Source organism: Podarcis melisellensis, assembly GCF_964234715.1.
Source record: "Podarcis melisellensis genome assembly, chromosome: 8".
In the NCBI taxonomy this organism is placed as follows: Eukaryota; Metazoa; Chordata; class Lepidosauria; order Squamata; family Lacertidae; genus Podarcis; species Podarcis melisellensis.
The window spans coordinates 35,396,613-35,412,188 of record NC_138540.1 but is presented as its reverse complement, the minus strand read 5'-3'; the positions used below and the strand labels follow the sequence as shown (position 1 = coordinate 35,412,188).

General features: G+C 45.3%; 1 protein-coding gene and 1 long non-coding RNA gene across 2 annotated transcripts; one reads left to right on the top strand and one right to left on the bottom strand.

Moving 5' to 3' along the window:
* The first annotated feature begins 931 nt into the window (after positions 1-931).
* On the top strand, positions 932-6,784 carry SNX20 (sorting nexin 20). Its single transcript, XM_081924100.1, has 4 exons — positions 932-1,041; positions 3,198-3,364; positions 4,155-4,306; positions 5,177-6,784. The coding sequence occupies exons 2-4, from the start codon at positions 3,205-3,207 to the stop codon at positions 5,843-5,845; spliced, it is 981 nt and encodes a 326-aa protein (XP_081780226.1). The 5' UTR covers positions 932-1,041; positions 3,198-3,204; the 3' UTR covers positions 5,846-6,784.
* On the bottom strand, positions 1,035-13,714 carry LOC309377168. The gene is made up of 3 exons (XR_014171458.1): positions 13,595-13,714; positions 12,502-13,013; positions 1,035-2,527 (listed from the first exon to the last, which is right to left on the bottom strand). It is a non-coding gene; the product is annotated as an uncharacterized lncRNA (long non-coding RNA).
* Positions 13,715-15,576: the final 1,862 nt, after the last annotated feature.

The following is a 15,576-nucleotide window of genomic DNA, read 5'->3' as shown; positions in this document are numbered from 1 at the left end:
CAGGCACTCCTGTCTTCCACTGCCTCCCGCAGTTTGGTCAAACTCATGCTGGTAGCTTCGAGAACACTGTCCAACCATCTCGTCCTCTGTCGTCCCCTTCTCCTTGTGCCCTCCTTCTTTCCCAACATCAGGGTCTTTTCCAGCAAGTCTTCTCTTCTCATGAGGTGGCCAAAGTATTGGAGCCTCAGCTTCAGGATCTGTCCTTCCAGTGAGCACACTGTAGAAGGCTTAAAAGAGGAGCAGGGAATCTCAGGTCTGGAGGTCAGAAGCATCATTGCAGTGTCCTGTAACTGCTCCTTGGAGCTCTCCTTAGGCCACACCCCTTCCCTCTAGGCCACACACCTCACCTATCCTTGCTTCACACCTTGAGTGCTTTTGCCTGGCTGGAATCCATCCATGCCTGTACTTTGAGAATGCCTTTTGCTTGTCTGGATGGAGGGCAGAAAGAGGAATGTGAAAGTATGGAGAAACTCATCCCTATGAAAGGTTATAAAATAATGATGATTTGTTGCCGTACCCACTTTTCTCTCTGGCCCCATCGATCCCTGGCACATGACCCTCAGAAAGTTGCCCAGGCTAAAAAAAGCTTCCCATTTCCTGCTTTTATGTATTTAATTGGGCTCCGTGGATTGTAGTACTATTTGCTTGCCTAGTTTTCACGTGGGACAGGCCATGTTTGGCTCATCATATCAATGTAATTAGCAGGGAAACTAATTGTGCTAATAGAGACATAACGGGGAGGGGCACACTAGTCCCCTACTCCAACGCAGAGCACCATCTAGCTTAAACACAGAATATGTGGAACAGCACACACTGAAGCTTCTCTCCAGGTTTCATTACTGCAGCAAGCAAATAAACTGAACCAGGAAGTCCAAACACAGCTTCCTTCTTTGGTACAGTAAAAAAGAGAAGTTGGCTGGTGAGATGTAAAGTGAAACTTGGTACTCTGGACATTTTGAGAAAGCAGAAACACAGCTGCCATGAAGTTCTGGAGACTCTAAAAACTATTGTCAAGGAAACAATTTCTAGATTATTAACCAGGTCAGTATTTTATGTCTGTGATCTGTGGGTGGCCAGGTAGCAGTTAGTAAAATTAGTTAGGTATTTGTTACAGAAATGTGTGATATATATATGGGGAGAGGGGTGTTGGTTTCTGCCTTTAATTAATTCCTTTGTTAGCTAGATCACTGAATAATTGAGCAGTCCTTGCTTGCTCTCTGGCCATGTCTGGGAAGAGCAAGATGACAGAAACAGTGTGGCAGAGGAGGAGAGCAGCTGAACACAGTGGCAAGGAAGGGGCAAACTGACTCAAAAACGGGTCCCTGAAGGTGCCACCCGAAAAGAACTTTGAACCAGCTCTGTGTTAAGGGTTCCTGCCAACCAGTCTGCTCCACAATACTGTTGGCAGTAAAAAGCTCAAGCAGGGGCTTTCCAGAAATGTCTGGCTGTCCTCTGGATAGTGGGCAACGTAGAACCTTGCATGGTTGTAACCAAGATTTATTTTAATGGGTGCAGGCTTTATGTTAGGGAGGGCAGAGCTGAGATCTGTGACGCAACTGATCAGTTAATTATTTTTTATTTACTTACTTTAGGGGGGCAGCTGCCTCCCTGCCCACACCCAAGGAACCATGGAGTCTGATCCAGAACTCTAGAATGTGAGGCTACACTAGGATACATAGATTACTTTAGAGATGATTGCAAGTGTGAACATTAATGAGCAGGAGGTGGGAGGAAAGGGAGAGAGAAAAAATGGTCCGCAAATTAGTAGGCTAACTGCTTCCCCCCCCCCATCTTAAAGGTGAAATTCTTGTTAATGACCATTTGTGGAAGCTGCTGCTTTTGCAAGTTTAAAGCTGATTGTTTGCATTGATTTCCCCTCCCTCCATTAATGTGCCACCTATGCCAAAATGACAGGCTCTTTATTCACGCTGCTTTTGAACACCTTCGGAAACGTGGGCTTAGCTATTTGAACTATTGCAATTACTAGCATGTCACCGGTTCGGCGGCCGACTGCGGCTATGAAAGGTTGAAGGCTCGAACGTGAAACCTACTTTTAAAAATGGCTCGTTTTTCATCTGAAGTGGCTTTGGGGGAGGAGGGGACCTGGTCCCAGTTTGCTTAGTTAACTCACAATGACAGTTTGATGTTGTGTTACATGTCAGGGAAAGAGACGTAGGTGGCTGTCTCTGCGTTCCACCATACGGAGGCACATTTATAACAACAAGCTGTCATGATCCGCACACCTAGGGGAGTGGTGCCACCCTCTCTCGCTCCTTTCTATATGAGTCTTCACCTGGGTTGTTCACAGAGGCAGGGATCTGCCTCCACTCTCTATACGCCAGGATAGGGAACCGTTTTTCCAATTCAGGGGCTGTGTTACCTTGTGGGTCACATGCTAGTGGTGGATGGGGCTAGAGGCAGACTTATGACAGACTTATGTTTGGTAGCAACATTCGTCCAGCTGCTATTTTTCTTTTCTTCTCTGTACAATTACTAAGCTCTGTTTTCCTTGTTTGGGTATCTTTTGCTACTTGAAATATAAAATCATTTAAAAAATGAAATGATGACAGTTCAGTTCATTGCCTGCCCTTCACCAGCAAGTCCCGGGGGGCAGGGGGGGGAATTGCGACAATCTGAAAATCAGAATTTAAAAGTTAAGAGTACAGTAACAGGAGTAGGGTGGGCCCTGAAAACAAGTGTCAGAAGAGGTCCCTTTGCTTGTCTGCACTGAAGATAGAGAGATGTATGGAGGTGTATGTTGAGACCCATTTTTAGGGAAGATTTTGATGGGGCCCAGAGACATGGCGTATGGGAAAGTACACAATTCGCCTGAACCCTTATATCCCAGCTCCATCACTGAGATAATCTGCAGGAGCATCATTGATCATTTCTCAAGTTGGTGAGATTCGGTTGACAACATCCAGAAACTGTGTCTTTAGGTTCATCAGTTCAGTAACGTGGAATACTCTGCAAACAGAGATTCAACACACACCTTCTGTTTTAACTTCTAAATGCCTGCTGAAAACTTTTCTACTCCATCAGGCCTGTGCAGGCAATTAAGAGGGCATCTTCCCACAATGGTCTGTTTTAAATTTTTAATATGTTTCTACTGTATGGTTTTTTTACGTATTTATGTACTTTTGTTGTAAACAACTTTGATTTTTTTTAAAAATGAAATAGCAGTCTATTTCTGACAGCTCTGCAATGGAGGAAGGCCAACCTTGCTTACAAGACCACCAGAAGGAGGTCCAAGGGGTTATAGCCGAGTCTGCTGAAGACACCCATTCAGATGAAGGAGATGGCTATGAAACCCTAACTTCATTTCAGCCAACCCAGGAGCAGACAGAACCCACTGATATCTCAGGTAAGGCCTGGACAGGTGACTCTGAAAGTCAGGGGTGAGGAAACCTCAGGTCCAGAGACCAATTGTGACCCTCAGAGAAGCCAATTCCTAGCGGTCAATAAAATAAATGAGGGGGCCAGCCCCTCAAAAAAGTTGATAGGCAATGCCATTCAAATGGTGTGCGTGCACCGTGTCAGATGATTGATTATGTGGGCCAGGGCTTACCTTCCCCCCCCTATTTATTCAAGTTAGCACCCCTGGTGTCCCTGTTTAGGGAAGCTTTTAATGTTTGATGTATTACAGTATTTTAATTTTTTTTGGAAGCCGCCCAGAGTGGCTATTTTTATTATTATTATTATTATTATTATTATTATTATTATTATTATTATTATTATTATTATTATTACAGACCACTCTGGACATTGTGACCCTCCCCAGGCCACGTTCTTCCCCGAAAAATCCCAGGAACTGTAATCTGTTACTGGTGCTGAGAGTTGTTAGGAGACCCTTATTCCTCTCACAGAACTCTCACTATTCCCAGAGTGGTTTAACAATCAATCCCTCTTTCCAAGGAACTCTGGAGTAGCCCTATAATGTTCTACTTTTAGTGCAATAAAACAGTTGTCTATGGAAATGGTTTCATATTGGAGGAGTCATCAAATTAGGAGAAACGTTTCTATTATGTCTGAAAACAGGACCCATACCTAAGCAATTTCCCAAGAATCTATCTGTCTGCATGCAACTCCACACACACTTTAGAACATATTCCCCAACCCCCAAAAGGACTCAGTAAATATATACATTCTTTTAGGTGACGAAAGAGTCCAAAGTCCCAACTCTTCCATGACAACTAAGGAACTCCAAGAATACTGGCGGAATGAGAAGCGCAATTTCAGAGAAGTCAAGGTCCTTTTCGAAATCCCGTCAGCCAGAATTGTAGAGAAGCCCTTCTCTAAATATGTGGTAAGCAAATGTAAGCCTGTATGGGTGAAAACATTTGGAGACATTTTGGCCAAACCACACCACTGTTCTACATGTGATGTCATACAATGTCAGGTGCGAGGCATGGCTCAGCCAAAAGGGGTTTGGCAGGCACCACCAATCCACCCTTTGCAAAGTAATGCGCCCACAGCTTTGTGCGAACCAAGGATCAGCTTGCAAAGTGCTCTGAAAAACCATCACTCTGAAAAATAGTGCTCTGCAGGAGGCTTCAGAATGCCACTGGAAAGCATTCTGCAATATAACGTTCCCTGACCACCTGTCAAACGTGGCCTGCAATGCAGGGGGGGGGGAGATAACGGTCTGGCGGCTCTAGCCCATTAGCCAAATCCAGTTTCCTACCTCAGGCTTCGACACATTCAGGGAGAATAAGGTTATCAATAGCTACGAACCACCATGGCTACGTTGTACGTTATACCTAAATTGTCGGAGGCAGTAGGTCCCTGAGCACCACTTGCTGGAAATCCTAGTGGGCAGAGTGCTGTTGCATTCAACTGCTTGCTAGCTTCCCACAGGCATCTGGTTGGCCACTGAGAACAGGATGCTAGACTAGATGGGCCTTTTCCAAACAGGGATATTTACAATCATTTCTGCAGAGTTCAGAATCTGCACTGAATGGGGCACCACAACTACCCCTCTTTAAGACTATTTCAAAACATGTTAAGGCAGCCCTACTGAGTTTTGGGGGCCCTCCTGCTCATTCTGCTGAGTGGGGGCCTGGGCATCTGCTCCAAAGTCCATGTCCTGGTGGTGGTGCTGGCTTCAGTAGTGCCAGCCATCTTCCTGAGCCACCAAAGCTTTTCTCAATTGTTGTGTTTGTGTGTTGCCCGCTAGACGTACCAGATCCTCATCATCCAGACGGGCAGCTTTGACAGCAACAGATCAGTGATTGAGCGTCGGTATTCAGATTTCGAAAAGCTGCACATGCATCTTCTGAAGGAGTTCTATGATGAAATGGAGGATATTGCATTTCCCAAGAAGTGTATGACGGGGAACTTCACAGACGAAATCATCATCGAGAGGAAGTTAGCCTTCCAAGATTACTTGCGGCTTCTGTATTCCATGGAATACACCCGGACATCTAGAATATTTATTGACTTCTTAGTGAGACCAGAACTGGAGGAGGCCTATAGTTGCCTCCGGGGAGGACAGTTTACCAAAGCTTTGGAGGTACTTCTGGAAGTTATAGCTCTGCAAGAGAAACTTGTCAAGCATCGGCCCACCCTATTGGTCCCAACTCTCTGTGCCATAGTCGTCTGTCACAAAGATCTGGAAAACTCCAAAGGTGCCTATGAATTTGGAGAGAAAGCTTTGCTACGCCTTGAGAAACATCCTGGTCACAGGTACTACATGCCCCTGCTGGAAACAATGATTTCCTTAGCATACGAACTTGGCAAGGACTTTCTATACTTCCAAGAGAAGATGGAAGAAAGGAAGGCCAAAAAACGGCTAACTAAAATGGTGTCTCTAAAAGAACTTGCAGTTCAAGAGTACATAGACTGAGAGAAGCTGGGAAAGGTGCAGAAAAGGCGTAAAGTCAATAATTAAGCAATTGGCACACCTTCTAGAAGGATGAAAGGCGAAAGCCTGTTTGGGACTTTTTTGCTTAGGCTAGAGGCAGGGAGCCTTCTTCAGCCCAAGGGCCACATTTCCTGATGGGCAACTTTCTGGGAGCCAAACTTATTTCATTTATTTAATACAATTTATATCCCGCTTGATTGTAAAAAAAAACACAACAACCTCAAAGCAGTTTGTAAAAAGAAAAAAAAACCTATTAGATTATCAGCAGCAACAGTTAAAAACAACTTTTTAAGACATTCAAAAATAATAAAAATCAGTAGAAAGCTAAAAACCAAATTAAAGCACATGTCAGCATTCTGCATTTCTAGATAGCTTACGTAAAGATAAATGTTTTTTAGCAGACACTGAGAAGAGTACAGTGAAGGGACCTGACTAATGTCAATAGGCAGGGAGTTCCAAAGTGTATGTGTTGCCACAAAAATACACTGATCTCTTACAGATGTGGAACAGGTATTATGTGGCATCTGCAACATGCCACTGGCAGGTGGGGCTACAGGCAAAGATGTGTGATGATACAGGTGTGTCTCTTACCTTTGTGCAGTATAAGGCAGAGGTTTCTACATAAAATGTACCCACATTAAATATAATATCCACATACCCATGTTTGCATCTGGCTCCATCCACCACCACCATGTGGCCCCTAAATGGTTGCCCGGGAGGGAATGTGGCCCTTGGGCTGATAAAGGTTTCCCATCCCTATTATATATAAATAGTATTTGCTGTTTTCCTTTTCTATGAATTATTGATAATTGTTTTGTATTGCGAGGAATCCTATTAGAACCTCCCCTTAGAAGCTGGTTGGTTGGTTTTTATTAAGCAGTTTAGACATTTTTCTAAATGAATAAATAACATCCATATTGACCACACTGGTTGGAGTTTGAGTCCAGCAATATCTGGAGGGCCGCAGGTTCCCCAGACTGAGGAGAAAAGCAGTTTAACAGCCAGCATTTCTTGGGATTTGTAGTTTGGTGAGATTTCTACATTAGGGCTCCTAGGCATAGAACTACAGTACCCAGAATTCCCTAGGAATCACTCTCATTTACATCTGAGATGAAGATACACCTTCTGTTTGGCTTTTGTGGGGGCGGGGAGCGATGCTTGCACCACCTGGAGCCTCAGCTATGTTGACTCTCTCTTGACATATTAATAATCGGTGTCAGTCAGAACACCAGTCTGGAGCCGTTTCATCTCAAAAGAAATAGGAGATGGCTAACATCTGTCTCGTGCTCCTTGCAAGCCTCAGAAAAGCACATTACAAACAAACCGCCACGGCTGCACACCCCCCGCTCCCCAAAAAGGAAATTTAAATAAAATCTGGGCAGACAGTTTTGAGCAGCCTCTGAGATTTGAACTACAAGCAACTTAGTCTGGGCCTATTTCCATATCAATTATTACATCATTTGGGCCATTAAGTAGATAATAGTGCAGGCATCTCTCTCTCAAACAGCAGATGACGTCCATGAGGCAGCTTCTGAAACACTAGCAGGCAAGTTATTCCCTGCGCAAGGTATCATTTCACATACACAGGCTCCTGCGCTCTTCCCCACTTTTGCCTCACAATCAGTGCTCATTAGCTGGTTATTCATTTCGTGCCCCCCCCCGTCCGCCCATCCCTCCTCACTGTTTGTTGAAGAAGGCTAATGAGTTTCACTCACTAGAGTCATCTGGAACTATTGCCTTGCCTGGCAATCCATACGCTGTCCATAGCACATTGATCTCTGGAGCTGTTTGCTAGGGGAATCACTTGCTAGGTTGAAAACCAGGGTGCAGGGGACCATGTGATTTCCCCAAGGCCCCCAGCAATTGAAAGACTGGGTTGGGAAATTTCCCCAAGTTTCCTTAAGACAAACTCTGCAAACCAAGCTCCTAGATCAGGGGTCAGCAAACTTTTTCAGCAGGGGGCCAGTCCACTGTCCCTCAGACCTTGGGGGGGGGGCTGGACTATATTTGGAAAAAAAATATGAATGAATTCCTATGCCCCACAAATAACCCAGAGATGCATTTTAAATAAAAGCACACATTCTACTCATGTAAAAACACGCTGATTCCTGGACCGTCCACGGGCCAGATTGAGAAGACGATTGGGCCGGATCTGGCCTCCAGGCCTTGGTTTGCCTACCCATGGTCTAAACACTTTCCTAGATGTAATTGTTATTCTAAAGCAGCAATGCGGCAGCAAGCAAAGGCTCTAGCAGCCAAGTCTGCTGCATGTGGCTGGAAAGCCAAACAGGAAGTTTGTGACTGTTGCCATGGGAACAAAGGGGCAGTCCAATCTGTACTGAGCACCGGATGTTAGCTCAGTGGGTTTGTCATATGACCTGTGCTGGAAGGACATGGGTGGAGTTTATTCAAACTGCTGATGAGTGCAGACATGTTTTCTCTGTACTGAAGTAAAAGACAGGAATAAAAGATGTAAATAGATTTCTGTCTGCTTCTTTCCCCTCCCTGGGGACACCAAAGGGGAGAGAGGAGCAGTTGGTGTGTTTTCCTCACAGCCTGAGGAAAATTGCCGGAACGGACCTCGAGTATGTTTTATCCTGCCGGGAGTCGCCGGAGGGAGGTCTAAGGAATTCAGCCGGTGCCTGAACAGATAGGCACATACCTTAAGACGGGCCAGAATTTCAACAATGGTAGCAGACGCCGGTTGCTGTTTTCATCGACCTCTGGATCAAGAAGTGGCCTCCATGGAAGCCTGAGGTGAGCAAGCTGATCCTCTGCAGCCAGAAGCTGACCAGAAGGAAAGACAGCCAAAGCAACGGAGCCCAGGTATGAGATTTTCGGGCTTAGAAGTGTGAATGCAGATTGATTTATTCTCTGCTTCGAGGGAGAAACGTTTGATAAAAACAGCTCCAGTCAAAAGAGAAACCGCATTCCAAACATTCCTGTGGTTTCCTGTTCAAGGAAACGGAATGTTGCTGCTTAGCAACGAAGGCCATGCCTCAGAGAGGAGAAGTGAAAGTTAAAATGGAATGTTTTGACTACACAGTCTGAAGAGCTCTTGGAAATTTCCAACGCAGCTAGCGTTCAGAGCTGCCAGGTGGCACAGAGTGTAAACAAGCCAGCTATTGGATTTTAGAGGCTTGTGTTTGAGAGTCAATGCAAGGACTCAAAATGGATGCCAAGAAGGGGGGAGGCCTGCCTACTCCAGACCTTCTGACCAGTGACAATTATGCATCTTGGTCTATTAAGATGAAGGCCCTGCTGCAGAATCAGAGACTGTTTGGGGTGATTGAAAACCCCATTCCAGCAGCACCAACGCGTGCTTGGGAGTCACAGGATGTAAAGGCCAGAACTGCTATAATTCTGTGCGTGTCAGATTCGCAGTTGATCCACATACAAGATTTACTGCACGCGAAAGTTGTTTGGGACACGCTGAGAAGGACACATCATAGAGATGCAGGTTCTTCAGCGTTGCTGTATTTTGAGAAGCTGACCAACCTAAGGCTTGCGCCTGATGGAGATGTTCAAGCGCACCTGACGGAAATGAAATTTCTGCGTCAACAGATGGTGGAACGCAATTTCCGTTTGCAGGAGGAAGTGTTTTGCTTCATGGTGATCAACAGTCTGAATCGGACTTACAAAACGGTTGCCAGTCAGCTGGGGTCTCTCCCAGCAGCGGATTTGACTTCGGAGAGGGTCTTTGCCGTGGTTCTGAATGAACAGGACAGACTTGCCGCCCTGGAAGTCAAGGACAGGGGGAGCCAAGAACGGAGTTCTAACGCCCCTACTGCTGTTGCTACTGGAGAAAATGCTGTAGCTTTGAACGTTGTCCGATGCTACAATTGTGACCAGACTGGGCATCTTCAGCGGTACTGCAAGAAGCCACGTAAGAACAGAGGAGCTAAGGCGAGCTCCGCAAAGTCTGAGGCGTCAGACAAAGGTCACACCAAGCCAAAGGCAAAGACTGCAAAAGCTTTGATGTCGCTAAAAGCCACACCAGAGGTGGGAAACTTCTTTGTTCTAGACACTGGAGCCACAGTTCACATGACAGGACACAGAGGACTATTTTCTACGTTTGAGAAGCAAAGCTTCGCTGTGCAACTAGCCAACGGTCAAAAGCTGGAAGCGACCGGAATTGGGACTGTGTATCTTAAAAGTCTGAACTTGACTATAGACAATGTTTACTTGGTTCCAGAGTTGAAGTATAATCTGCTCAGCGTTTCGCAGATTGCCAAGAAGGGACTAAAACTGTCCTATGATGATCAAAACTGCGAGATCTACAAAGATGGAGAGTTGTATCTTTCTGCCAAAGAGAAAGATGGACTGTATTTGTTGACTTTTGATCAAAGTGATTACATGAAATGTAATTCTTGTGATTCTAACATGATCTCTTTTACAGGTGTAGCCAAGAAGAACACCAAGCAGGTGACCTCGAGGGTCGACAAGGCATTTCAGCGGGTGTATGCTGATGTGATTGGTCCTTTAGCACCATCTAGAGGCAATGCAAAGTATTACCTAATATGTGTTGATTCTTTTACAGGTTTTGTCTGGATTTATCTTTTGGAGAGACCGAAAGAAGCCTTAGAAAGGTTTAAAGAGTTTTGTGACAAGGTTAAAAATATGCATGATGCTGACATAGATTGTCTTTGCACAGATGAGAAGCCAATTTTTCTTTTACAGGAGTTCCAGAGGTTCCTGAAGAAGAAAGGGATAAGACACAAAGCTGCTAGTTCCGAAGAAGCTTGGAACAAATGTGTCTGTAGTAGAGTGAACAGAGAATTGCAAAAGGGAATGCATGCGCAATTGCTAAGTTCACATCTGCCACATGAGTACTGGGCTGAATCGCTAATGTCATATTGTTACACGTGGTTGAGAAAGTTTTCAAAAGAGTTGGGAAGTTCTCCTTTTGAGAAACTGTTCCACAGAAAACCTTCTGTTGCCCATTTCAAGGTTTTTGGGTCTCATGTGAGAACAGAAGCTCCAGGTGGAGTAAAGAATGCCAGAGGCATTTTTGTGGGTTATGAAAAGGGTCTCTACAGAGTAATTTTGTCTGAATCTGGTCAGGTGATTCTCACAAAATTTCTAGAGAGTGCTCCTGTACAGGAGAGAGTGATTGTTCAAACATTTCCCACAGGTGATGATGATTCTGATGATGATGATGATGAGTTTGATCTTATTGAGTTCAGTAGTACTGATGATGACAGCGATAGCTCAGACAGCTCAGTTGTCACAGTCATTGAGAGGAAATCTCACATGATGACTAGACCCTCAGAAGAGGAGGATGAACCACTGATTAAGCTTAGTACTGGTTCTCCAGAGAGTTCAGAGGCTGAACCAGAAAGCAAAGAAGAGCAGCACCTCTTACGTAGGTCTGAGAGAGCAACGAAGGGTGTACCACCCAAGAGGTATTCACAAGAGTTTGCTAACTTAGCTGTTGCTGTTGTAAACGACCAAGGTCAGATTGAAGCTGTGTCTGAGTCAGAGACAAAGGCACAACAGAGAGTTGCTATCCAAGGTAATGCAGATGCACTCATTCCTTGGAAGTCACACAACCAGAGAGGTACATTGGTAAAACCAGTGGCGGGTAGTTCCAAGGGTGGAACTGAAACAACAGGAGAATGTTATAAGTATAACAACTGTTTGTTTTCTTCTCTGGGTGATGCTTTGCTCGCAGCACGCATTGATACTTTAGGGGGAGTATGTTATTCTAAAGCAGCAATGCGGCAGCAAGCAAAGGCTCTAGCAGCCAAGTCTGCTGCATGTGGCTGGAAAGCCAAACAGGAAGTTTGTGACTGTTGCCATGGGAACAAAGGGGCAGTCCAATCTGTACTGAGCACCGGATGTTAGCTCAGTGGGTTTGTCATATGACCTGTGCTGGAAGGACATGGGTGGAGTTTATTCAAACTGCTGATGAGTGCAGACATGTTTTCTCTGTACTGAAGTAAAAGACAGGAATAAAAGATGTAAATAGATTTCTGTCTGCTTCTTTCCCCTCCCTGGGGACACCAAAGGGGAGAGAGGAGCAGTTGGTGTGTTTTCCTCACAGCCTGAGGAAAATTGCCAGAACGGACCTCGAGTATGTTTTATCCTGCTGGGAGTCGCCGGAGGGAGGTCTAAGGAATTCAGCCGGTGCCTGAACAGATAGGCACATACCTCAAGACGGGCTTGAATTCCAACAGTAATGTCTCCCATTCCTAGATGCAATGTGACACTTTATATCTCCAATAAAGGGAGCTGTGTCAAACATTTTTTATAAGAAGGCAAATTAAGAATTTTGTTGTTTAGTGTGTCCGACTCTTCGTGATCCCATGGACCAGAGCATACCAGGCACTCCTGTCTTCCACTGCGTCCCGCAGTTTGGTCAGACTCATGTTTGTAGCTTCGAGAACACTGTCCAACCATCTCGTCCTCTGTCGTCCCCTTCTCCTTGTGTCCTCCATCTTTCCCAACATCATGGTCTTTTCCAGGGAGTCTTCTCTTCTCTTCTCATGAGGTGGCCAAAGTATTGGAGCCTCAATTCACGATCTGTCCTTCCAGTGAGCAATCAGGGCTGAATCCCTCAAGAATGGATATGTTTGATCTTCTTGCAGTCCATGGGACTCTCAAGAGAATTAAGAATTATTTCCAATTTAATCCACATACCCCAATTCATTCTTGCTCTTGTTTCCAATAAATCAGTAATTCCAACACTACCAGCTGGGCAGGGCTGAGCTGTGGGCAGAAGTCTGGAGTGAGCCAGAATTAGGAGTCATGAAAAACTGGCTGATAGAACTGAAGAGTAGACCTGATCTGTAGGACAAACCAGGCACTGGGAAAGAAAGGCAAGTCAAGGATCAAGATTGGTCCATGAATGCAAGAACACACCAGAATTCAGGAAGGCCCTGCTGCTCAAGCCAAACTCAGTTGTCACAGGAAGCCCTTTTATGTTCCTCCTTGTCTAAGAGGCTCCAATGGCCAGCCTGGGTGGGTGGAGTCATTCTAGGACCTGAAGGTATTTCATTACAAACCGGCCACCTGCAGTTCAATGGCTCACCACAAGAGGGAGCTGTAGTTCAGTAGTTCCTGGTTCATAGATCATAGAAGGGACCCTGAGAGTCTTCTACTCCAACCCCTTGCAATGCAAGACTATGCCCCTTGGCATAGCTGTCAACTTACAGATTTGAAAATAAGGGACCAACAACCAAAATAAGGGACCTACAGCTTCACCTGTTCCAGGCACTCTCGTCTTCCTGTCCTCCTGCAGTCTGGTCAAACTCATGCTGGGTAGCTTCGAGCACACTGTCCAACCAACTTTGTAACCAGAGGTTCAACTGAATAGAATCTGAATCACATGCACCACAAGGCCTATGCAGCCTCAACTTAAGATGGCTCCCCAGCCTGGCTTTGCACTGCAAAGTTTGCAGCAACACGTGCAACAAAATGGCATCCAGCTTTCAAAAACCCCCTCAGCTTGCATTAACTAGCCACACACAAGGCATGCAAGCTCCACCCCCCAGTCGTTCTTAGACTTCTTATTGGGTGAGCAACACAGCCAAGCAACACAGTTGGAGCCTTCCTCCTCCCTGGCCGGCAGGGAGGGAGGGAGAGGAGCTGCTTCCTTTGAAATTTAAGGGACATCATTTAAGGGACATCCATCAATAAGGGACAGCAGCGGGACATGGCGCTGGAATAAGGGACTGTCCCTTCAAATAAGGGACACTTGACAGCTATGCCCCTTGGCATTATTAGAACCACGCTCTAACCGACTGAGTTGTTTCAGGACACCCACCTACTTCCAAAGTAAATGGAAGAGGCCCACTGTGTCTCTGGATGATTCATTGCTATAGGTTGGTCTCCTTCACGCCAAATACGGAGGAGGAGGAGGAGGAGGAGGAGGAGGAGAAGAAGAAGAAGAAGAAGAATAGTAGTAGTAGTAGTAGTTTGGATTTGATATCCCGCTTTATCACTACCCGAAGGAGTCTCAAAGCGGCTAACATTCTCCTTTCCCTTCCTCCCCCACAACAAACACTCTGTGAGGTGAGTGGGGCTGAGAGACTTCAGAGAAGTGTGACCAGCCCAAAGACACCCAGCAGCTGCATGTGGAGGAGTGGGGAAGCGAACCTGGTTCCCCAGATTATGAGTCTATCGCTCTTAACCACTACACCAAACTGGCTTTCTCTGAGAGACATCCTCAGAGAAATCACACCCAGAACAGTTACTCATACTGAAACACAGCGGGTGAACTCTTCGGTGACAGTTCTTACTTTTAAATGTGTTAAAGTAAAACCTTTTCTAGCATCAGCACAGAGCGTGCCTCCCACTTTAATTCCTAAAAGCAATTGTGCCCCATGATCGGGAGTTTGGAAAATGTCACAGTAATAAACAGTTCACACCTATGATTAAGGCTTATATCACTAGAGGGCACTGTCGCACTGACTGAACCCATGGCTGTAGGCATGCACCACAAACTTAGCACTTTTTTTAAAAAAACTTTTTTAGAAGGCAGAATATTGGAAAGAAAGAATTTCTACTCCAAAAGGCTAACATTTAAATTTTTAATGCACGTAATTTTTTTATTTTTTTTAATCAATTCCATTGTGAGTTTTGGATGGGAAAGCTTACCTTTCTAGTCGTCCTTAAGGACAATTTAACATATCCCTTTATCAGGAAGTTGTATGAGCCAGGCTAGAAAGCTGAAAGGGAAAATATTCTTGCAGGCTTTTAGACCTGGTGAGTTCAAAGCCAGAGACACTGCAGCGCTTCGGCTCCAGCACTGCCGTTTCCTTCTGATCAAAAGCAGGCAAAGTAAAACTTGCAACTCTTTAAAGAACTATCAAATAATGAGGGGAGGAGAGGAGCAAAAGTAAACGAACTCTTTTCTGCACGGTTAAAGGGAAAGTGGAGATCCAGCGTTTTCTCTAACTAACATGTTAGCCGGGGTTAATAAGTCACCTGTCACCCTCGCCGACAGACTTCCATTCAAAATGGCAAACTCTTACCAGGACACCCGCAAAGGGTCTAATTTGGGCCAAGATTCAACCTCTCAACTTGTTTTTACTGCTGAGGATTCTAATGAAAACAGTGCCACAAAGCATATGCAAAGTGTTTTCCCCTCCTCACCACTGCAGGACTGAAGTGGGTTATCTGTTAGACACCCACCCACCCCTCTGAAATAAAAATCCGTCAGGACTTCCGAGTCGTAACAGCTGGTGTTGTTAGTGGTTGGAGTGTTGGACTAGGACCTGGGAGACCAGAGTTCCAATCCCCACTCAGCCATGAACCTGGAAGAAGGTTTACTGGGCAAGATCTCCCAATCAACTATAATTGTGCGACCTGTTTTTGCGGGCATGTGACCAAATTTCATTTGAACATGGTGAAAATCTGGAAGGGCCCAATATATCTTCTTCTTGCATAACACTAGAATTCATGGATGGAAGAAAGAACTTCTTCACACTGCGCATTGTTAAACTACAAAATTCGCTCCCACAGGAGGAAGCGGTAATCACAAACATGGACGGCTTTAAAAGAGTACAGCTATTTTTTGCTTTCATGGTTGGACGCAGTGTGCTTCTGAATGTCAGCTACTGGAAATCGCAAGTGGGGAGAGATGCTATTTTGCTCAGGTCCTATTTGTGGCCACTGTGAGAACAGGATGCTGGACCAGGTGAGCCATTCGCCTGATCTAGCAGCCTCTTCTTATTTCCTTAAAGCCCCATCTACTCCCAGTTTTTTCT